The sequence below is a fragment of the Drosophila sechellia genome, chromosome 2L, assembly GCF_004382195.2.
Source record: "Drosophila sechellia strain sech25 chromosome 2L, ASM438219v1, whole genome shotgun sequence".
Taxonomy (NCBI): Eukaryota; Metazoa; Arthropoda; class Insecta; order Diptera; family Drosophilidae; genus Drosophila; species Drosophila sechellia.
This window is the reverse complement of record NC_045949.1, coordinates 13,078,977-13,099,324: the sequence shown is the minus strand read 5'-3', so window position 1 is coordinate 13,099,324 and position 20,348 is coordinate 13,078,977. Positions and strand designations below refer to the sequence as shown.

Below are 20,348 nucleotides of genomic sequence, written 5' to 3'. Positions count from 1 at the left end.
AATGGATCCGAAACCTACTTAATGTAAATATTTTATTTTTTTCTTATAATTTATTATTAAAAGCTCTGCCCAATTGTTTTGGGTTATGTGTTTAACCACTGTAAAGTTATCGATAACTTTAAAAAGCGAGTTGTCATTTCTAAATAGCCCATGTACAACAATACAGCTGTTGCTATCGTAAACAGACGCTGGAATTTTGCTTACACACTCCATATTCTTTGTTAAGTCCGATATTTGACACCGAAAATGTCTTCGGCTATATACCTAGAGACCTATTTGGACGGTAAGAAGATAATTAAGTATGGAAATCACTCGAAAATATGTATTTTTCACGATTTACGAACAGGATTGGAAAGTCTGCCAACGGAGCTGGAGAGAAATTTTAAGCTGATGCGAAAACTGGACGATCGAGCACAAACAGCGATGAAAAGCATCGATAGCCATGCCAAGGACTTTATGCGCAAGCTGGGCGAAAACGGGGCCATGAGCGATGATGAGAGGAGGGAGCGCCAAGAGGACATCAAGGCGCTGTTCGGAAAGGCCAAGGAGTACAGCGACGACAAGGTGCAGCTGGCCATTCAGACCTACGAACTGGTGGACAAGCAGATCCGGCGACTGGACAACGATTTGGCTCGCTTCGAGGGCGAGATCCAGGAGAAGGCCTCATCTACGCGTGCCAAATCCGAAGAAGTGGTGGCCAAGAGTAAGACTGTTCCAAAATATCTATTCTTCGCTAAGCTGATCCCTTCCTTTGTTTCCATTTGCACAGAAGGTCGCAAAAAAACCAAGGACAGCAAGACGACGGGCAAAAAGAAAAAATCCGCATCCTCGGATGAGGAAACTGGGCGCGGCAACAACCAATCTAACGCCAATTCCAGTGTCAATTCGAGCAGCAATGCCGGGCAAGGTAGCAAAAAGAAAAAGTCTAAGGTAAATCAAGAAAAAGAAACTCGCAAGGGGGGCGCTCAAAAGGTAAACCATCCACATTCTCACATATACATTCTTAGAACTTTCGTTTGTTTACTATTTCCCAGTTTTAGTTGGCCCTAAATGAAATACTCTTTACTTTTGTAGATTATTCCCATAGAAATCCTGCATTATCCATTGTCTTCCATATCGTTTGCATTTTCACTTATGTACCTGCATGCCTCTACTGTAGTCGAAACCCCATTCTTACGCATTTTGCTAACATATCCATTTAGAAAACCGTCGAGGTTGATGACTCTGAGAAGGAATCTTGCCACACGGCCGCCACTCATCCCAGCGACGTTATGGACATGCCCGTCGACCCCAATGAGCCCACATATTGCCTATGCCACCAGGTGTCCTATGGAGAGATGATTGGCTGCGACAATCCCGACGTGAGTATCCGATTTTTATGTAATCTGTGGTCAGTTGTATATGTTTTCACTCAACCATTTTAGTGCCCCATTGAGTGGTTTCACTTCGCGTGTGTTGGCCTCACCACAAAGCCAAAGGGAAAGTGGTTCTGCCCCAAGTGTACGCAGGACCGAAAGAAGAAATAGATGCAATCCTTTATGATAACTTAGAATACTACTCTAGATTAAGCACAAAATTACCTATTTAAATAAAGCCACGGCTAATATAATAATCAGTATTATATTTGTCCTAACTAATTTGTAGTTAAATAATTCCTTATCATAAAAGATATCGTTTTCACAGAATATTTCGCAAGTTGATTGATAAATTCCAGTTATCCATGCCCTTTAATTTGAAGTTTACAAAGTTTTTCAGCCCAAGAAAAAGAAAATAAAGACATCTCCCCGTTTAAGTGAAAGAAAACTGCAAAAGTAGCGATTACCAAATACCGATTATATTCATAAGCCTTTTTACCTCCGCAAACCAACACGCAGTCTACCTTAACCTAGTTAGCTAGATTCATTGGATTAATCCGGTTTTTATATGCCGTTTTACGTTTTTCAGAATTTGAAAGCGACTAGAAGATTCCAATATAGATTACACACTTGTCTGTATATGCAAGCGTACATACCATTGGTAGGTGTAGTACATATATGAACATTTACATATATAGTTAACAAATACAACTGCCTAATCAAAGGAATCGGTGGAAAAGAAACGAAATATATATAACAACGCCACTGGATTGAGCCAAACACTGGAAAGAAAAGCAATTAGACGACTGGTGGCGTTTGTTATCCCGTATCCGCTAGGTAATCGCTCTCATCAAATACTCGTGGTCGTGGTGTGCGTTCAGATTTTGCTATGCTGTTGGCTGCACCCCCTACTTCTTGGTCATGATCTTCAAGTACTCGAGGGCATTCTGGGCGGCATGCCGCTGGGCATCGGCGGCTGTTGCTCCGCTGCCGTGGCAAACGCCAACGGGCAGCGTGGACAGCTGAACCAGGCACTGGAACTGGCCAGAGAAGGTCTTCTCCTCTATGTCCACGTAGGTCACCTCGAACTGGTTCTCCGTGGCGATTTCGCCCAGCAGCTTGATGTAATCGATTTTGTTGTTCTTCAAGCAAGTCTTCTGAAAACAATACAAATGGAGTCGAATTAGCAGAGTCAAATTAAACTTTAGATAAACATAATTTGAACTTTTAAGCAACATCACTTTTATTATGATAGTGAAAATGTTTAAGGAATGTGAGGGGAAAGCCAAAAATTTACTTTGGAAATCACGTTCGAATGATAGATATATGTTTTTGATCGTTTTTAATTAAAGAGCTTTATTGGATTGAAATTTACCTGTAACTTAAGCAGTTTTTTGCCCGTTGAATTTTTGAGGGTCTTATGGAACTGAGATACTTTGTTACTGTGCTGCGTGGTCAGTGTCGGCACAGAGATATCTTTCAATTCACCATAATAATTTTCACTACTGCGGGGCTGTAAATAAGAGCGCAAAGTTGTTGGTTTCTTTTCTCCATTGCATTTCGCACACACGCCAATGGTGAGTTGAAACATATCACTTAGGTGTGGAAAAGGTGCTTTACTGATTCGTTCTTTAAAACAATCACCATGCCAAGTAAAAGTTAAATGAAATATGAAATAAGCCAAAATAACCATAAATAAAACCAGAAATATAAATAAGGTTTAAGCATTTTGTTAAATATTTGTATAATTATGTCAAAACTACTAGCTATAAAAACAAGGACAATAATAAATATCGGACATCACAGTATAAAAGGGATGCTTTAGTATTAGAACTTCAGCTAGATAAATCTTTAAAAAGATTACAGGGATATTTACAACACTACTTTTAAGGATGGATAAAGGACAAACGTAGTAAATAAAATTTACCATTAACCAACAATGATATATATTTTTTAAAACAATTTTTACTATTATATAAACTAGAGAGTCCGCAACCATTCAAAATGAATCTGGGACTGCGCATGCATAATAATTGCACAAAGAATATTAATAAATTGCTTCTGGGTTAGATCTTGATAAACTCAAAATCTTTAGAGACTTGCACGTAACGATCGGTGTCTTGGATGATACTCACTTCGCCCTCCAACTCGCCGCAGATGCTGTCGCTGATTTTGCCCGAATCGATGGGCGTCTCTTGCAGCCGCACCCACATGCGGTGGGCGGCCAAGCGCTTGGCTATCTTCTTGCTCTTGCCCTTGCCCATTTCGCGGTAGTTGAGTATCGAACAAGCGATAGTAAAGAGCCGCTCGTGGGGCAGACCCACTTCCGTTTCCGTTTCATACGACGGTGGTGGCCATCGCCGTTGCATGCACATCTCCTGAAGCCAGCCTATCGGATTACCTACTGTCTTCTCGCCGGCACTGCAAGCACATAAAACAATGATTTGGATAACTTAGAATTAGACATCAATAGAGCAACTTACTCTCCTCCGCCCGTGGCATTCGCATTGCCATCTTCTCCGCTTCCGGCGACCGTGAGCCCAGTCACCGACGGACCAGCGGAGCTGCTAGGCGATTCCGGCAGCTGCGCGCCGATCAGCTTGTCGATGAGCGCACGGGCCGCCGCATGCTTGGCCTCCTTCTTCGAGCGTCCTGCACCCATGGCCGTAAAGGGCGTATCCTTGTCCTTAAAGGACACGCGAAACCGGAAGGTCGGCTCGTGTATGGCGCCCTCGATCTGGACAAGTTCATATCCGGGAGTGATTCCCCGTCGGCTTAGCAGCTCTTGCAGAATGCTGACGGGCGTCTTCATGGCCAGTCCATTGGCGTCCGTCTCGCTGACGAACTTTAAGGCCTCGTCGCTGGGCAATATTCCGCCCATAAGGCCGAATCCACCTTGTAAGCCCGATCCGCCAGCCAAGGCGGTATCACCAACATCCGACAGCTGCAGCTGACCTGGCTGAGACAGCTGCGAAACCTGGGCGGGTACCTTCTCCTTCTTGAGCTTCACATGGCGCTGTCCCAGCGGAGCACCCTTTACCGGACTACCACTGACGGCATTGCCATTGCCGAGGCCACCAAGGTTATCATAGTGCCGCCGTGGAGCAAATCCCGTCTGGACAGGATTGGGCAGCGCATGCTGCTGGATGTGAAGGTTCTGTAGCTGCTGCGACAAGCTGGAGGCGTGGAAGTTCTCCTGTTCCATGGTGTTCTTGTTCTGCACGGTTTTCGGGAGGATTCGGTGTGTATCTGTTTGAAATTTCGGGGTAATAGTTGTTTGAAAAATCGATACATCACCGACGAATAGCGGGTGAAAAGTTTAGCTTACACACTCGCCCAAATTCGGGAAATACTCACGCTTGAATTGCGGTTTTAACTGTTTTTTATTTAATAATAATTTATTAATGGTTAGTTAATAATTCATTCTTAAATAAAAAATACAGCAAAATCCAGACGCACACACGATGTATGTATGTTAGTTATAGTTGTGGTTGCCAGACTTTTTTCGAATTGCCTACTTATTACACCACCATTCGTAGAGTAAATAGGTTGAATAGTATGTAACAGGTAAAGAACAATTGGTTTGATAGGCGTAGTTAGTATTTCCTGATAGTGATAGGATTTGGTGGATAAATGTGTGCGGGCACACTAATGGACGCCATCGCCAGGCGCGAAAATCTTAGCGTCAATTGTTGATCGAGAGTTTGGAGGGCAAACTGCGGTAAGATAAGATTAAGATACTTTATACTTAAAGAACAATCATAGAATAAAACGAGCAAGCTACTACTGCCAGGAAGAGTCTTTCCTTTCCTTTGGGATCCAAGGGTAGTAGCAGTTGAAGGCAACTCCACTCGAGCGACGACACAAATATATAATAAAATGGATCATGAATACTAATTTAACTAAATAAAAATACAAAAAATTTTTAGTCCATCATTACAGATCATGAAAAAAAAACGTACTTCTAACTGATTGTGAGGTTGTTTAAATGTTGTATCGATAAAATATTAGAATGCAATCGATATCCTTGAAATGAGCGCCCTATTTGAAATTGTTGTATAAGTATTTATTGCAGTGTTTGCTCCATTACTGTTGTACATATTATTAATAGATATATATTTAAACAACATTCAATCAAATCAAATGTGAATGCATGCGCGGAATTCTGTGGCTCGAAATGCACGAAATGTGGGACTCCCGTAGCAGTAAACGATAGTTTAAATGGTATTCTAGATCTGGCTGTGATCTCCCGTCCTAATCGTCGCTTAGAAAATCGTCATCGAGGTTCACATCTGTCGTATCAATGTTATCATCCAACGTGATTCCATCTATTTCCAAGTCCAGGTCGTCGTCGTCATCCGCAGCGGATGTAGGCTGGGCCACCTGGCTGCTGGAAACAGCAGCTTGAGCGGGAACGTAAGCTGGCTTCACCTTCTCCTCCAACTGCTGGCCGGCGCCAGCCTGCTCGGCGGCAAAAAGTTCTTGCAGAGGATGACGTTCGCTATTCAGTGGAAGATGGGCAGCGAGGCGTGCCGGCGCCTTGCGAGCTCGCTCCTCCTGCAAATGCTGCTCCACCCGCAGCGCATCGCCCAGGCCAGGGAAGAGATTTGTATACTGTGCCGGATCGGCCAGCGACTGGCCCGCCTTTTCGTTGACCTTGCCAAGCTTCTCGCGCCAAAGCTCTACGATCCTTGACATCTGGCTGGGCAGGTAGGTGCGGGCAAAGAACGCTGCCTCTGGCAAGCGATTTGTCTCAATGAGAATCTCCAAGCATCGATCCACGTCCGAACGCAGGAAAGCCGAGAGGAAGGCTAGATTGTGACGTCCCTGGGCCGAGCCAGCCGCACCCACCACATCGAGCAGCTCTGCATCGCCGGAAGCGGTTGAGAGCAGCAAAAGACCGCTGAAGTCGTTTGCTTTCTGCATGCACTCCTTAACCAGAGCCATGTTGTTCTTGCTAGACGCTACATCTGCCAGCTGTGACCACTTCTGGGAGTTCTCCGACTCACGGGCCAGCTTTAAAGCGATTTCCAAATCCCCGATCTGTAAGGCCAAGTCAAACTTATGGTCGGCATCGGTAGAAACTTGCAGGGCCTGCGACTTAAAGCCCTGTTTCTCCAGAAAATGTGCCACCCGAGTGCGGTGCTCCTTGGGAATGGTTGGTAGCACAACGTCTGCGCGCTCAAAGTCTCTTCGCATAACCGCCGTCTGGTACTCCAGCACGGACAGCTGCAGACAGAAACTGATCACGTTCAACTCCTTATCGCCGAGGTAAATACGATTGTCCTTGGGCACGTAGCCCAGCAGATACATTGTGCGGTCTAAGTGGGATACTGTCACAATCTCGCCGCCCACGTAGTAGTTGATGCGGTTCACCGAGTTGGTATAGATGAAGCAGTCTCCCACCCACAGACCTGTTTTGACGCACTCCGAGACCTCGCCTGCAACACAAATGAATAATAAAATACAATTATACTTATTATGTGATAAATGGAAATATTTTTTTAATTTAAATTTAAAATACTTTGCTCTCATGGTGAAATACAGAGTAAACAATTGTACGCTATATTGAAAAATTGAAAGCGGAATCTCATTTTAGAAATCGTGTTTGAGACACGTATTCTAATGATAAGATATTAGATAATTGGTATCAATATTTATTCAACTTACCCAGCACATTGAAGGCGCTCTCCACACCATCATCCTCCAGTCCCTCCTTGGTCTCTACGGCATTGGCAACCTGGGCAGTGTCCACCCCCAGGACAAAGTAGGAGTCATCTGTGGCCAAGCAGACCAGACTGCCACTTTCGTTCCAGAACACATTCTTTGGCTGCACCTCGATGCGCCTCACCAGTTGCAACGTCTCCCAGTCATAGAAAGCCAATCCGGAGGAGGTTTTTACACCGAAATAGTAGCCACCGTATATGCTCTCGGCTCCGTACTCTGGAGTAAAACTCTTGCGCTCCTTGAAGTTGCGAAACAGTCGAACGGTGCCGTTGTTCTCCCTGATGGCGTACTCGTTGCTCTCGAGGGCCCACACAAATTCTTGCGCGGACCCGAAAGCCTTATTTCTCAGGGCCATCGATGTGTAGATAATGTACTCGCCATCGCCGCATACCACGACGAAACGACCGTTGGGATTGTGAGCAATGGTCTGCGGGTAGATCTCGCAGGCGCCCATATCCTTGGCGGCCACGGGCAAGCGTTCACCATCCTTAATCTCTGTGCCATCAGCAATAGTTTTTAGATTGACCTTTAAAGGAAAAGAACGGAGTAAGAAATAAAGTTGAAAGGATATGCTTATTGTTTAACTAACCTGCTGCATTTCGGAGTGCTTAGCCCAAATGATCTTGCCTCCCACGACGTCCATAGACATTGCTGGTTCCTCGCGGCCCACCTTAATGATGATAGAACCCTCGTCGTAGCCCAGCGCCACGTTGTTGGTGCCGCGCATGCTGGAGATGGTCCACACCCGCTCGAATCCGTAGTTAAGGCAGGTCTCGAGGCGATAAGTGCCAGAGTGCCAAATGCGGACGGTGCCATCCTCTGAGCCAGTCAACACGATCGGCAATTCCGGGTGGAAACAGACTGCGGAGATATTCTGAGCATGCCCCTCCAAAGTCTGCACACAGGTTTTGTTTTGGTAATCCCAGATTTTGACCAAGCGATCGTCAGCACCGGAAATCAAGTATGGCTTATCGCCACCATGGTAATAATCCACACAATTGACACCCTTCTCATGTCCTTCCAGCGTAAAGTTGGCGAAATTAGAACCCAGCTGCCACACCTTAACAGTGCGATCCAGCGAGGCGGAGGCAAAGGTGTTGTTGTCCTTCGGGTTAAACACGATCTGCATGACGTAGTGGGTGTGGCCCTCGAAGACACGCTGGCAGGCCCACATCTTCTCCCAATTCCAAAGCTTGATGAGCATGTCGTCTATAAAAAAAGAGGTAACAGGAATAAGACACGAAACCAAAGCATACTTCCCAGCTGGTGCACTAGGTAAACACACGAATTGGGTGACGAAATGAGAGTCACACCACTCCGCCATCCACTTACCACTGCTGGTCAGCACCAACGGCTGTGTGGGATGCACCGCGATGCAGCGCAGATAGTCCGAGTGCGCCTCGAACGAGTGCACCTTCTCCAGGGTGTTGTAGTTGAACACACGGATCTGCATGTCATCCGAGCCTGTGAGGATCCAGTTTTTGCGTGCCACGAAACGGGCGGAGCGCACAGGCACGTCGCAGACCTCGAAGTCCTTAACCATTTGCTGGTTCTCATAGTTCATGATGTGTACGTGGCCATTGTACAGGGCGCACAACATCCACGGCTCCGCCGGATGGAGATCGACGCACTTGACCCGATCCGAGCGCGACGTTAGGCGACGCTTGATGTCTAGTTTCAGAGGCATCTTCCACGGTTTGGGCCAACTACGGCTGTCTGCGAAAACACTAATTAATTGCGGCGAGACCAGAAAAACTCTTTTGCTGCCTCCGCTGCTCTTCTTCTTCGGCTCGTTAATGTGTCAGAGCTGGCATAGGGTTGTCGCCTGCCACGTACAGGCGCTGCTAATCGGCGTATCGATAGTCGCAAGGTCTTCGGATATGGCTATTTTTAAGTACATAAAATTAAACATCCAATTAAATTATTAATAAATCAACAGCTGTTCCTGACATAAGAAGAGCTGTTCGTCATTAATATTTTATTATAGGAAATTTTAGGATTAAGTGTTTTTAGTACATATGGCTTTTCAATTATTTTCCAATATATTTATATTTAGTGTTAATCCATAAATATTAAATTTATGTTATTTGGCCGCTAGGCTTGCTAAGCGTCAGCACTGGCTGGTGATGGTGCAGGTTTTTTTCGAAAAGCCGGCACTTTGATCCAAGCTGTTATTACCATCTCCTTCAAAGTTGCCTATCGATAGGTTTCTCAACTAGTCCACGTCTTCTACTTGCGGTTTTTCGTTTTGTAAAATAAGAATGACGCTAATGTTGTGTTAAACATGCAATTATCCAGAGCGCACTAACTAATATAGCTTCAGTTAAGTCAACTGTTACCTGTAGGTGTAAAGTTCAAGCCGCCTAATGTGGATCACCGGTCAGTTTGTTTTTCTTCTGCTGGTGGCACTTGTTGCCGCAAAAACGAAATCCTCGGCTGTGCAGGATGACATCGCAGAGTATAAGGACTTCAAGAAGCTGCTGCGCACCAAGAACAATGTCCTCGCGCTATACGTGACCAGTGCGAAGTCCGCTGCTGCCGAGCTAAAGATATTCCGTGAGGCGGCGGAGGCGATACGGGGAACCGGGACAATGTTGCTGCTGGATTGCGGGCAGCAGAATCGCAAGAAACTGTGCAAGAAGCTGAAAGTATCGCCGGACCCCTACGCCATTAAACACTACAAGGATGGCGACTTTCACAAGGACTACGACCGGCAGCTGAGCGTCAGCTCCATGATCACTTTCATGCGTGATCCCTCCGGCGATCTGCCCTGGGAGGAGGATCCAGACGGCAAGGATGTCCTGCACTTCAGCGACGCCGCTTCCTTCACAAAGCATTTACGCAAGGACATCCGGCCTATGCTTGTCATGTTCTATGTTCCCTGGTGCGGATTTTGCAAGAAAATGAAGCCGGACTACGGAAAAGCGTCCACGGAACTGAAAACTAAGGGCGGTTATATTCTGGCGGCAATGAATGTAGAGCGACAGGAGAACGCTCCTATACGCAAAATGTTCAACATAACTGGTAAGTTAACCATTTTCACGTAGATTTAAATTAAACAATACCTTTTCAGGTTTTCCCACCCTGATTTACTTTGAAAATGGCAAGCTGCGCTTTACATACGAAGGAGAGAACAATAAGGACGCTTTGGTTTCTTTTATGCTCAACCCAAATGCCAAGCCAACGCCAAAGCCCAAGGAACCCGAATGGTCGGCGGATACCAACTCGGAGATTGTCCATCTAACCTCGCAGGGTTTTGAGCCCGCTCTGAAGGACGAGAAGTCCGCCCTGGTCATGTTCTATGCACCCTGGTGCGGACACTGTAAGCGCATGAAGCCGGAATACGAAAAGGCCGCTCTGGAGATGAAGCAGAAAAAGATTCCCGGCCTTTTGGCCGCGTTGGATGCAACGAAGGAGCCGTCAATCGCAGAGAAATATAAAGTCAAGGGCTATCCAACTGTTAAGTTTTTCTCGAATGGCCTCTTTAAGTTTGAAGTAAATGTACGCGAAGCATCGAAAATTGTTGAATTTATGAGAGATCCCAAGGAGCCCCCACCGCCTCCGCCGCCCGAGAAGAGTTGGGAGGAGGAGGAGGACAGCAAGGAAGTTCTATTTCTGGATGACGACAACTTCACTTCTACACTGAAGAGGAAAAAGCATGCGCTGGTCATGTTCTATGCACCCTGTAAGTTTTGCCGCTTGATTGTTAAACATATTTAAAGCTTTTTTAAAAACTAATCATCTTCAGGGTGTGGACACTGTAAGCACACAAAACCGGAGTTCACAGCGGCTGCCACGGCCTTACAGGATGACCCTCGGATAGCGTTTGTCGCCATCGACTGCACAAAGCTTGCCACCCTCTGCGCAAAGTACAATGTACGCGGATATCCCACCATTCTGTACTTCTCTTACCTCAAAACCAAGCTGGATTATAATGGCGGACGCACCAGCAAGGACTTTATCGCCTATATGAACAACCCGCCTACCTCAGCGGACCGCACAGAGCTGTGATACGCTGTTGCCAAGTATAACGATGCTTCTCCCTCACCACTTTGCAATCTCACTTCTTGTATTACCATAAACTGTATTCGTTCAACTTGAATGTCGTCTAGACTATCCAATATTTTATAGAATGTATGCGCATTTTGTAACTATATAGCATACTAATAAATTATGTTAAAACTAATAGTATAATTTCATTTACACTGCGGTTATGCCTCTACTGAAATAATAAAATATAATTGAAGTTATAAACTAGTATTTGAAATACCATATCAGATTAGTGTAATCCTCGTATTTAAGTCAATTTGATTTGTATTCAGTGCACGATAAGAATAGCCGAAGTTCGGGTGAGAAATTTCGAAAATAATTCAAGATAATGCTTGGCCAATTATTTGATAAGCACTAGTTTTACTATCTGGTGTAGATAATGGTATGAATGAAAATTAATGCTGTAAAATATCAATAGTTATGCAAGACATTGCTTTTAGTAGACTTCAGTCTCTGGGTGGGTGCCTATTTTCGTTTCTTTTATTGTACAATTAATTTCAATAATTTCTATTTGCGTTTAAAACAATTTCTAAACTTAAAATATTTTGGTTTAGCCATATAGCTAATGTAGATATATATTTATTTTAAAGTTTCATCAAAGTGGCACTCATATTAAGAGCAAAACTTCCAGCTATTGCACACTTGCTCTGGTGTTCAATGGTTTCGATTTCTCTCGCCTGAATTGATTTTAAAGCCGATGGAAGGTATTAACATAAAATGGAACTGGACTTTCGGATGGTTTGATACGTGGCTCTGTTGGGTAGCGAGGTCTCATGGGAGCGGGAGCAGCCAGGTATATAATGGTAAAAGATTTAGCGACCTGCTTCGGGTTTACTATTGACCTTGCGCCGGCTCAAGCTGCCCAGCCAACTGCCGCGTTGCTCATTAGCCGTATATTCGTCATTGATAAGCGCGAAACCGTGAAACATGTCCTTCATCTTGATGGCCCGTGAGCAGGCATAGTTCTTGGTGGCCACGTACATCTTGGTGAGGAACTCGGGCATTTGTTTCTGAGTAACCCAGGACTTAATATTCTGCGGTATGGGTATGCCCGGATCGTCGAAGTACGTGAGGACAAAGTGGAGGCCTGGCTCATGAAAACCGCGAAAGGGCTTGATGACCATCAGGCTCCAATAGTCAGTGACGCGAACTTTTCCAGACAACGCCGGATAGGTGTTGTGCGTGGCACCGCGGTTGCAAATGAATATCAGTTTCTTGTTTTCGTCCTTAATGTAGCGGCGACAATAGACATAGTCGCGATTGGCGAACAGTCGTGGCCACTGCATCTCCCAGTATATCAGATGCGAGTTGCTGCCCGGGACGGGATCCTCGCTGATAAGCTCAAGTCTTAGGGCCGTGTCGTCCCACTGACGACGGTAGTCCAAATCCGTTTGCACGTGTAGGAAGTCGTCTGCTGTGATGTCGTCGAATCGAGCATAAACCTGCAATCGGAAAGGTGTCATACAAATGAGCCCTACAAATATTTTAGAAGACCTCTTACCTTATATGAGTATAAGGAGGAGCGCTCCTGCCGCCGCCAAATGCTGAATTCGTTTTTGCTAAAGTACGGCTCCCATTTTTGGTCGTCCTGTGCTTGAATGCGTACCGTTCCGGCCGGTGCATTGCGCACGTCCAGATCCAACGGTCGCAGACAGTTGCTGATGCTGGTGTCCGGATCCGTCTCTGCCTCCGCCTCTTTGCTGGTAGACGGCTTGGATTGGCCCTTTTTGCAGCGCTGGTTGCCCAGCTGACAGTAGCAGTATTTCATCTTCTTGGCCTGGCAGCGGTCACATAGCTGATTGTTGGGCAGGGCGTTGATGAACTCAATATCCCGGCGGCACAGATCAAAGTTGGACAGGGCCAAGCGCTCCTTGTTCCAATCGAAGCCATCACTACCCATTCGCTTGATATTCAGCCCGACGAGACCCACCGCACTCATTACCATTCCCCGCAGCGGAGGCTGCAGCTCCCGGCGGTAGTAGGCGCGCCATAGCTGCTTCAGACCCTGAGTTCCATACACCGACTGGTAGAAGCTGAACAACTGCTGAATGCGGCGCGAGCGCTGGGCGAAAATCGACTCGCATTGGTAGCTCCAGGCACGCAGCGTTTCACGGGACTGGTTCTTGATGGCCAGTACAAATCGATTGAACAGCATGCCGGCTAATTCAATTTGTCCGTCGGCCGACCGCTTGCATAACAACCTACTCAAAAGTTCGACGACTTTTTAATGCTACTTCGCTATTACTGTGCCCCCGCACACTTGGCACATTTGTCGCCAGAAAACTTAGGAAATTCAGTACTACTAGCCAGGACACACCCGATCGGTTTGCCGGAAGCCTTACTGCACGAGAGCTGGGTTAGGATCTGACCGGACTTATCATGTTTCCCCGATAAGAAAAAAACGTGCAACTTGCAATTTGTCTGCTGCTTCTGTTGTTATTCCGCTGTTGTTGTTCCTGTTGTTGTGCCGTTACAGGCAGCAGTGTTGGAAAATCGCAATCCGCCTGCTGAGAGGTGACAGCTACGATCAGTGATCACACTTTTCTGCAACACTGAAACACAAATAATATTAAATTCAACCAAACTTTTACTGTGTACAAATTTTTGACGTTAATCTGGTGAAGTATGCCATAATTTATACCAATTTTTTTGTCACTGCGAATAAATTTACTTGACGTGCTTTCTAATAACGTAGTTATCTCGATTTTTATTTTATTTCTGACAAAATCTTTTTAAGTACTGCAAGTTTCCTATAGCCATTTTTAAACTTTAAATAAATTGGTTGTATACTTTCTTAGATGGTCAGCCCACTGTGAATGACTTTCGGCGTTAGCCAACACTAGACTTGAGAAACTCGTGGTTGCGGCCGCATTGTTTTTGTTGCGCAGATTTTGATTCGATTTGATGTGTGAAACTGCTGTTGAGCCTAGAAGAAGCCTCAGAGTACCCAGGCAGGATGTCCATGCGGCGCCAGCGCATCAAGGCTCCGGCCAACCTGTCGCTTATCAAACGCAAGCCACGCAGGGAGGAGCTCCCAACGACGAAAAAGGAGGATGAGGAGGAAGAGGAGGTGGTGGTGGAAGCAGCGACTGGGTCCCCGCCCGTTGCATCGGCCCCTGCTGCGGAATTGGAACTAGAGGCTGATGCAATCGCCTTCAAGATGCCCGCAAGCTCAGCTGGGCAGCTGGAAGATGTATTCCACTCGGACCTCGAGGACAATGTCATTCAGATGGACTTGCAGAAGACCACCAATGGCTTCCCTATGTCGCCCAGCAAGGCCCAAGCCCGTCAGCGTGTGCGACCCACTCCGGTATTTGGACAGCGACGCAACAGCTTCGTGGGCTCACCCATGGCCAGTGATTATGAGGGCGACTATCAGTCTCCAGCCACGCCCACGCGGCGAGAGCGCTATCTTAGCGGTTCTTCATCGGGAACTCCTTTGCAGCAGCAGGTGCACTCGCCTATGCCTCCGTCCCCCTATAAATACCTTCCGCCCGCCAGTCCGGGCATGGGACGCATTCGCACCGAATCCACCTGTTCCACCTATTCCGAAGGAGGCAGCAAGCAGAGGAAGGGCGATGATAAGTCGCAAAGTCAAGGTGGGCAGCGGTTAAATGCCCGGCGAGACTTTGAAACGCGTTTCAATAAGGGTGTGCCCGACAAGTCCACATTCAAGATGATGGACATGATTTTCTACAATCCGGAGAACAATCCCATGGTGCCCAAACAGTCGGTGACAACCATCAAGGATGAGTCTGGTGGCGATGATTCCAAGCCCGCAGTCGGTCAACTATTGGAACCCAAGGGAGAGTCCACATCCGCTATGTTAGTGCCTCAGCTAAAGCTTGATGCCAATGGCGAGATGATCATTGATGAGAAAACATTGGAGATCGAAACCACGGCCGAGGTGGAGGCACGCAAGGTGCTAGCCAACTCATCTTTAATCCTAATGGACGAGACTACGGGTGCGTCGCAGAGTTAATACATAAAAGTTGAATACTTAACAAATTGGTTTTTACTTTACAGGAGATAATGGATTCTATAAACGCCACAAGCGCACACCATACTGGACCTCCGATGAGACCGTCCGCTTCTACCGCAGTCTGCAGATCATCGGGACGGACTTCTCGCTAATGTGCCAAATGTTTCCAACACGTTCGCGTCGGGATCTGAAGCTGAAGTACAAAAAGGAAGAGCGAACCAATGGCCAGCTCATAAACAAAGCACTACTCTATCCTAAGGCCTTTAACATTCAAGAGCTCAAGGATCAACTGGAAGAGGAGGACCGCGAACGGGAAGAAAATGATCGCCAGTGGAGGGAAATCGCACGAGCTCTTCCGGGAAACCCTAAGAAGGTAAATAGTTTATAGCTGACTGTAAACATTTTAACATTTCTTAATTATATTTAGCGTTCTCGAGTACAGCCGCAGAGCAAGGCATCAAGGGCCCTAAACGATGGTGATGTTGTCTACGAAAACGAGCACGTGACGAGTACAAAGCTCGGCAAGCACGCCTGGGCCAAAAGGCGAAAGGAGTTGGAGACCGATGAGAACGACGGGAGTGGGCCGGCTAAACGAAAGCCAAAGGCTAAGCGACGATCTCCCAAAGTTCCAGTTCTAGCGGCAACGGAGAGTCTGTCGGATGTGGCGGCCATTAAGCAGGAAAAAACGATCAAAACCGAACAAACGAGTAGTCATTTGCCAACGGGGGGAGAACTGCAGGCTGAGCTCAATGGCCTCCTGATGGATGATCCGGTGGAATATGACGTAGATTTAAACAAGCCACGTGATAAAACTATGATCAATATGGATGATGGTACCCTAAGCTATGTCAGCGACATTGAACCCGCCACAGAGACTCCCAATCGAAAGGCAGAAACATATTTAATAAACTTCATTGGAGACCAAGATCATGGTCATGAAGTTATAACGCCGGATGACCCCATTCCGCCGTCCACTACCGAACCGGATATCGAACAAATTCTCGCGGAGCTTGCGGAAGGATCTTTGGCCCTCGTCTCGTCCCTGGATCCAGAGCACGAGGATCGTGTGCTCAACGAAATCTACATGCTGGACAAAAAGACGGGCGAGTTGTGCGAAACGCCGCTGAAAATACCAGAGCATATTGTTCAATGCATAATGAATGTTATGCAGCCAGAGGACTAACGACATTTTATATTTATATCTTAAGAGTATTTGTTAACAGTTATAATTTATTAAAGCATTTCGCTAGATGTATTTACAAAATAACTTTCTTGTTCCTCGTGAATTGAAAGGCAAAATCGAGTATGGGAAAGTCAGGTTTCTTGGTATTTGTAAGTATCCCTAAAAAAGTGGTATTAAAATATAATTTATAACAGATTATTCTAATAGTCTTATTTTACAAATAAAATAAGGTAGGAAGTCTTTTAAGTATTAAAAGAGTTTGGTTATAAGTATCTACTCTAGACAGGATCGTTTCGATTTCTTGCAAAAACAAAAGCATATATAAAAATAAAAGATAGTCATTGCTTTTATATAGAAAATTTTAATCACATTAATAATTATAAATATTTTTTAAATTTCCATTCATTTTAGAGTTGTCGTTCTCAAAAATTATTTTTCGCTTCGCAACACATATTTTCAGGCGCAGCGCTTTAGAGCACTGGACTTTTGACAGCTGTTGTTGTTGTTGCCTCGGCTGCGGTAGCAATTTAATACAATTTAACAAATTTAGTAACAAACGATGGCCCAAGTTCCCTTGGCAATCGTCTCGCACAAGCGCCAGGTGTGCAGCCTGTACAAGCGAGCACTGCGCAACCTGGAGGCGTGGTACGACCGACGGTGAGTGCACTCGGCGCAGAATTCCCAAAGATTATATAATGAGCAAGTGCATCTTGGTTGTTTTTTAATGCCCATCAGCGATGTTTACCGCTACCGCGCTGTCCAGCTGCGTGCCCGCTTCGACGAGAACTGCTCCAAGGATCTGGGTGAGGGCATCCGCCTCCTGGCCTGTGGACAAAGGGAGCTCTTCGAGACGAAGCATTTCCAGCCCCGAAACTGTAAACAAATGGAACGTATGGTCATATGTCTGTGTATCTAACGTGTGTTATCTTTGTAGTTGCCAACAGTGCCGGTGGCTGTGCCTTCGAACGAGAGGTGATTCCGCCCGACTGGGTCCTGGACTACTGGCATCCCCTAGAGAAGGCCCAGTACCCCGAGTACTTTGCCAAGCGGGAGCAGCGCAAGAAGGAGTTTGTGACCTGGTGGGAGAAGCAGTACGGCAAGCCCGACCCCAAGGACCTGGGACACCACTAATCTTAGAGTACCGTAGTCAAATCACATCCAATCTTTGTCTTTAAAAGTAAATCTATTGGAACTCACAGCATGTGCTATTATAAATGTGCTGTACTGGCATTCAGTCGATCTTCCTTCTGCCAAAATAACTCATTGCCAATTTACCATAATAGTGCTCACAGTTGGGTAGGCAGATGAATTCCCAGATTAGAAACGCATTACATTTTAAATTAAAAACTTTTTGAGAAGTATATTTGCCTAAGGTGAGTGCAAAGAAGTGAAAAAAATACCGTGATACATGAACTAGCAGTAACAAAGTTTACAAAATTTTGTACTCGACATTTTATACGAATGTTGGTTTTTCCATGCAAAAGGAAGTAAGTTGGTCACAAAAACAGTATTTAGCTGTGTTAATTTGGGTACAACTGAAATCTTAAGAAATACTGGGGCTTTCGACTAATGTCCAGCGTGTTACAAAACTTTGAAAGGACCTTTCGACTGCAACTCCTTTGTACTTAGTATATTTTATTTAATATACAGAGGTGGTCAAAAGTATTTTCACTTTTCACTTTTCACATTTCACTCAAATGCACTTTGTGAAAATAATTTTGACCATGACTGTATATGTATGACTGTAAATGAAGGGTGGCTGCTGCGGGTTCGCTCGGGTTCGTAGTGCTGCGCGGGATGTCCATCGTGTGCTTGGCTTAAGGTCCTGCCGCTCAGCTCAGTTCAGCTCGTTGGGGTCCAAGCGCGGGCGCTTTTTGCTGTTGGTGCCGTTGCCGTTGGGGGTGGAGCTGTTGCCGTTGCCATTTCCCGACTCGCCACCGTGCTCCCTCTTCCGCTGAAGCGTCTTCTTGTCCCACTGCTGAGTGAGGTAGCGCAGCAGGACACATCGCTTGTCCATCACGATCAGCTGCTCTGAATGCTCATCCTCGGTGGGCAGGTAGACGGAGGCACGCTTCTGCGACGTTCGAATCCCATGCTCGTTGCTCAAATGGGTGAAATTGCTCGAATCGTGAATGGGCAGACCCTTGATGAAGTCTCGTACTGACATTATGCTTTTGGGTTGCTGCAGAATACGAAAAGTGTTGGCACTTGATAATAGCACTTATCTGCTGTTTTTTTACACACCTCACTTTAATATTTGTTAATCTATCAATATTTCGAGAGAACAGTCTTCTTTTTTACGTTTTTTTATGTAGCAGTTCACAAAAATTTGTCTTGTGCTTGAGATTTTTGTTTTTGTTGCTGGTGGTGACTATTAGTGCTGCAAAATGCGCGATTACAGGTAAACGCCTACCAATACTGCAACAGTGGAACTATTCGAAACGTTGAAAAATAATTGTAACGTGCTATAATATTGTCATAATATTCCATAAAAGGAAAGAATTTTTATTTTTATTTTTGAATATACTGACTTAAAACCAGTCTTGCGTTTAAACCATTTTATTGGGTTTTATAAAAATACATACATTTTGAGTTTCTTAACTACGGTTATGACGGTTGCCGTCCCCGCGACGCACCACATCCTTGTACTCATCCATGCGTCTCATGCGGTCTATATACTCGGGATCATCCTGCTCCGCCTGCAGCTCCTCAACGGCCTTCTCCTCGTCCTCCTTTTCGTTGGGATCGCGGGCGGCCGCGATGGCCTGTGCCTGATTCATCTTGGCAACCTTCTCCTCATCGGGAAAGATGCCCTCGTCGACGCGCTGCTGGTAGAATTCATCAACAGTCATAATGGGCAGACTGGGGTATCCCAAGCCGAAAACCGCCTTCTGGGTGGTATTACGTGTTATGATGAAGGGCTGCAAGGGCTTTGGCTTAGCGGCCTGTTGATGATGGTGGTGGTGTCCTGGTCCGTGGCTGTGACCATGACCGCGGGAGTTGGACGATGCGGAAGATTGATTTTGATTCGGTGGACGGAACGAATCCACTTCGTTGTCGGATTCGCCACCAGCCAATCGGGCAAGGCGTATTTGGGCCATCTGCTTCATTACGCCCAACGATTCCAATTCCTGCTTGGAGTCTATTATGCTCTTGTCCAAATACTTGAGGAAAAAGACGCGTTTATCCTCATCGTCGACAGATTTGTTCTTGACTGCATCTCGCATCTTGGCCATATACTCGTCAATCTCCTTCATCCGGCGATACTGGGCTATTTTGTCGTTTCTATTAAAGGCTGCCTCTACCAGCTCGCGTTGCTCGCTTTTTTCCGCCTGGCTACCCGCCTTAGCCACCTGAGACTTGGGCGCTGCACAGAGATCATACTCCTGGCAGCGCTGCAAGTGGTCCTTGAAGTAAATCTCGCCCAGCTCTATGGAGTGTGTGCTATTGGGGTTGTTGATCTTGGTGGTAAGCTTGCCCAGAAAGTAGGGGAGCAGCATGAAGGGCAGCGATTCCGTGGACACCTCGTCGATCAACTCGTTGGCACTGAACATGCTAACCTGGTTCACAATGACGGTGGCCTTCTCAAAAAGGCCCATTGCAGTCTTAACTTTGTTCTAAACGTTGTGGCAAAGAATCAATGCTTTATTTAGTTACATATACATGCAAATGCTGAATATTACACACCTGAAATTCGCTGCCATTGAAGGGCAGTTCGGTGACTTCTAGCTCGTCGAATATGTTCCAGCCCTTTAAAAAGATGTCCGTCAGCTTTTGGTCCTCTCCGCCAGCGGTATTACCCTCAGCCATTTAAAGATTTGAATATAAATTTGTAGTTAATAGGTATTTTCAACAATATAAATAATGTTGCGAAAATAATTTGCAAGATGCCGACGCCAAACAGCTGTTTACAAAGTGAAGGTATCCAAAATACCAGATAAACCAGGGCTGGCGTATAAATAGTTCTTACAAAATTTCTAGCTATAAAAACTATTTATGTCGTTAATAAGTTTGTAAAATTTTATTGTGACACCATTGAACCCCGTGTAAG

At 45.8% G+C, this 20,348-nt stretch overlaps 9 protein-coding genes across 13 annotated transcripts; 4 read left to right on the top strand and 5 right to left on the bottom strand.

The window, feature by feature from the left end:
* Positions 1–147: 147 nt before the first annotated feature.
* Positions 148–1,618, top strand: LOC6617862 (inhibitor of growth protein 5). 2 transcript variants are annotated; one of them, XM_032727759.1, is made up of 5 exons: positions 148–283; positions 347–703; positions 770–972; positions 1,203–1,361; positions 1,425–1,618. In XM_032727759.1, the coding sequence occupies exons 1-5, from the start codon at positions 247–249 to the stop codon at positions 1,524–1,526; spliced, it is 858 nt and encodes a 285-aa protein (XP_032583650.1). In that variant the 5' UTR covers positions 148–246; the 3' UTR covers positions 1,527–1,618. The 2 variants fall into 2 exon arrangements, with proteins under 2 accessions (XP_032583650.1, XP_002042170.1); XM_002042134.2 differs by having other exon boundaries at positions 149–283; positions 770–930.
* Positions 1,619–1,812: 194 nt separating this feature from the next.
* LOC6617861 (interferon-inducible double-stranded RNA-dependent protein kinase activator A homolog) lies at positions 1,813–4,863 on the bottom strand. Of its 4 annotated transcripts, none has more exons than XM_032727755.1 (5): positions 4,713–4,863; positions 3,839–4,604; positions 3,491–3,776; positions 2,731–2,868; positions 1,813–2,509 (listed from the first exon to the last, which is right to left on the bottom strand). In XM_032727755.1, the coding sequence occupies exons 2-5, from the start codon at positions 4,558–4,560 to the stop codon at positions 2,264–2,266; spliced, it is 1,392 nt and encodes a 463-aa protein (XP_032583646.1). In that variant the 5' UTR covers positions 4,561–4,604; positions 4,713–4,863; the 3' UTR covers positions 1,813–2,263. The 4 variants fall into 4 exon arrangements, with proteins under 4 accessions (XP_032583646.1, XP_002042169.1, XP_032583648.1 ...); XM_002042133.2 differs by having other exon boundaries at positions 1,813–2,512; positions 4,713–4,862; XM_032727757.1 differs by lacking the exon at positions 2,731–2,868.
* Positions 4,864–5,399: 536 nt separating this feature from the next.
* Positions 5,400–8,879, bottom strand: LOC6617860 (coatomer subunit beta'). Its single transcript, XM_002042132.2, has 4 exons — positions 8,415–8,879; positions 7,672–8,291; positions 7,026–7,608; positions 5,400–6,796 (listed from the first exon to the last, which is right to left on the bottom strand). Exons 1-4 carry the CDS (start codon positions 8,767–8,769, stop codon positions 5,610–5,612), a joined length of 2,745 nt encoding a protein of 914 aa, XP_002042168.1. The 5' UTR covers positions 8,770–8,879; the 3' UTR covers positions 5,400–5,609.
* A 405-nt stretch (positions 8,880–9,284) lies between these two features.
* LOC6617859 (protein disulfide-isomerase A5) lies at positions 9,285–11,268 on the top strand. Its single transcript, XM_002042131.2, has 3 exons — positions 9,285–10,106; positions 10,156–10,767; positions 10,831–11,268. The coding sequence occupies exons 1-3, from the start codon at positions 9,449–9,451 to the stop codon at positions 11,091–11,093; spliced, it is 1,533 nt and encodes a 510-aa protein (XP_002042167.1). The 5' UTR covers positions 9,285–9,448; the 3' UTR covers positions 11,094–11,268.
* A 316-nt stretch (positions 11,269–11,584) lies between these two features.
* Positions 11,585–13,613, bottom strand: LOC6617858 (stAR-related lipid transfer protein 7, mitochondrial). Its single transcript, XM_002042130.2, has 2 exons — positions 12,634–13,613; positions 11,585–12,574 (listed from the first exon to the last, which is right to left on the bottom strand). The coding sequence occupies exons 1-2, from the start codon at positions 13,285–13,287 to the stop codon at positions 11,945–11,947; spliced, it is 1,284 nt and encodes a 427-aa protein (XP_002042166.1). The 5' UTR covers positions 13,288–13,613; the 3' UTR covers positions 11,585–11,944.
* Positions 13,614–13,963: 350 nt separating this feature from the next.
* LOC6617857 (transcription factor TFIIIB component B'' homolog) lies at positions 13,964–16,365 on the top strand. Its single transcript, XM_002042129.2, has 3 exons — positions 13,964–15,097; positions 15,159–15,487; positions 15,542–16,365. Exons 1-3 carry the CDS (start codon positions 14,089–14,091, stop codon positions 16,295–16,297), a joined length of 2,094 nt encoding a protein of 697 aa, XP_002042165.1. The 5' UTR covers positions 13,964–14,088; the 3' UTR covers positions 16,298–16,365.
* A 409-nt stretch (positions 16,366–16,774) lies between these two features.
* Positions 16,775–17,536, top strand: LOC6617856 (NADH dehydrogenase [ubiquinone] 1 beta subcomplex subunit 9). The gene is made up of 3 exons (XM_002042128.2): positions 16,775–16,954; positions 17,033–17,172; positions 17,232–17,536. The coding sequence occupies exons 1-3, from the start codon at positions 16,857–16,859 to the stop codon at positions 17,426–17,428; spliced, it is 435 nt and encodes a 144-aa protein (XP_002042164.1). The 5' UTR covers positions 16,775–16,856; the 3' UTR covers positions 17,429–17,536.
* Positions 17,537–17,630: 94 nt separating this feature from the next.
* On the bottom strand, positions 17,631–18,675 carry LOC6617855 (DET1- and DDB1-associated protein 1). The gene is made up of 2 exons (XM_032719683.1): positions 18,542–18,675; positions 17,631–18,479 (listed from the first exon to the last, which is right to left on the bottom strand). Exon 2 carries the CDS (start codon positions 18,462–18,464, stop codon positions 18,135–18,137), a length of 330 nt encoding a protein of 109 aa, XP_032575574.1. The 5' UTR covers positions 18,465–18,479; positions 18,542–18,675; the 3' UTR covers positions 17,631–18,134.
* Positions 18,676–18,840: 165 nt separating this feature from the next.
* Positions 18,841–20,213, bottom strand: LOC6617854 (immunoglobulin-binding protein 1). The gene is made up of 2 exons (XM_002042126.2): positions 19,985–20,213; positions 18,841–19,914 (listed from the first exon to the last, which is right to left on the bottom strand). Exons 1-2 carry the CDS (start codon positions 20,105–20,107, stop codon positions 18,895–18,897), a joined length of 1,143 nt encoding a protein of 380 aa, XP_002042162.2. The 5' UTR covers positions 20,108–20,213; the 3' UTR covers positions 18,841–18,894.
* Between the last annotated feature and the right edge of the window lie 135 nt (positions 20,214–20,348).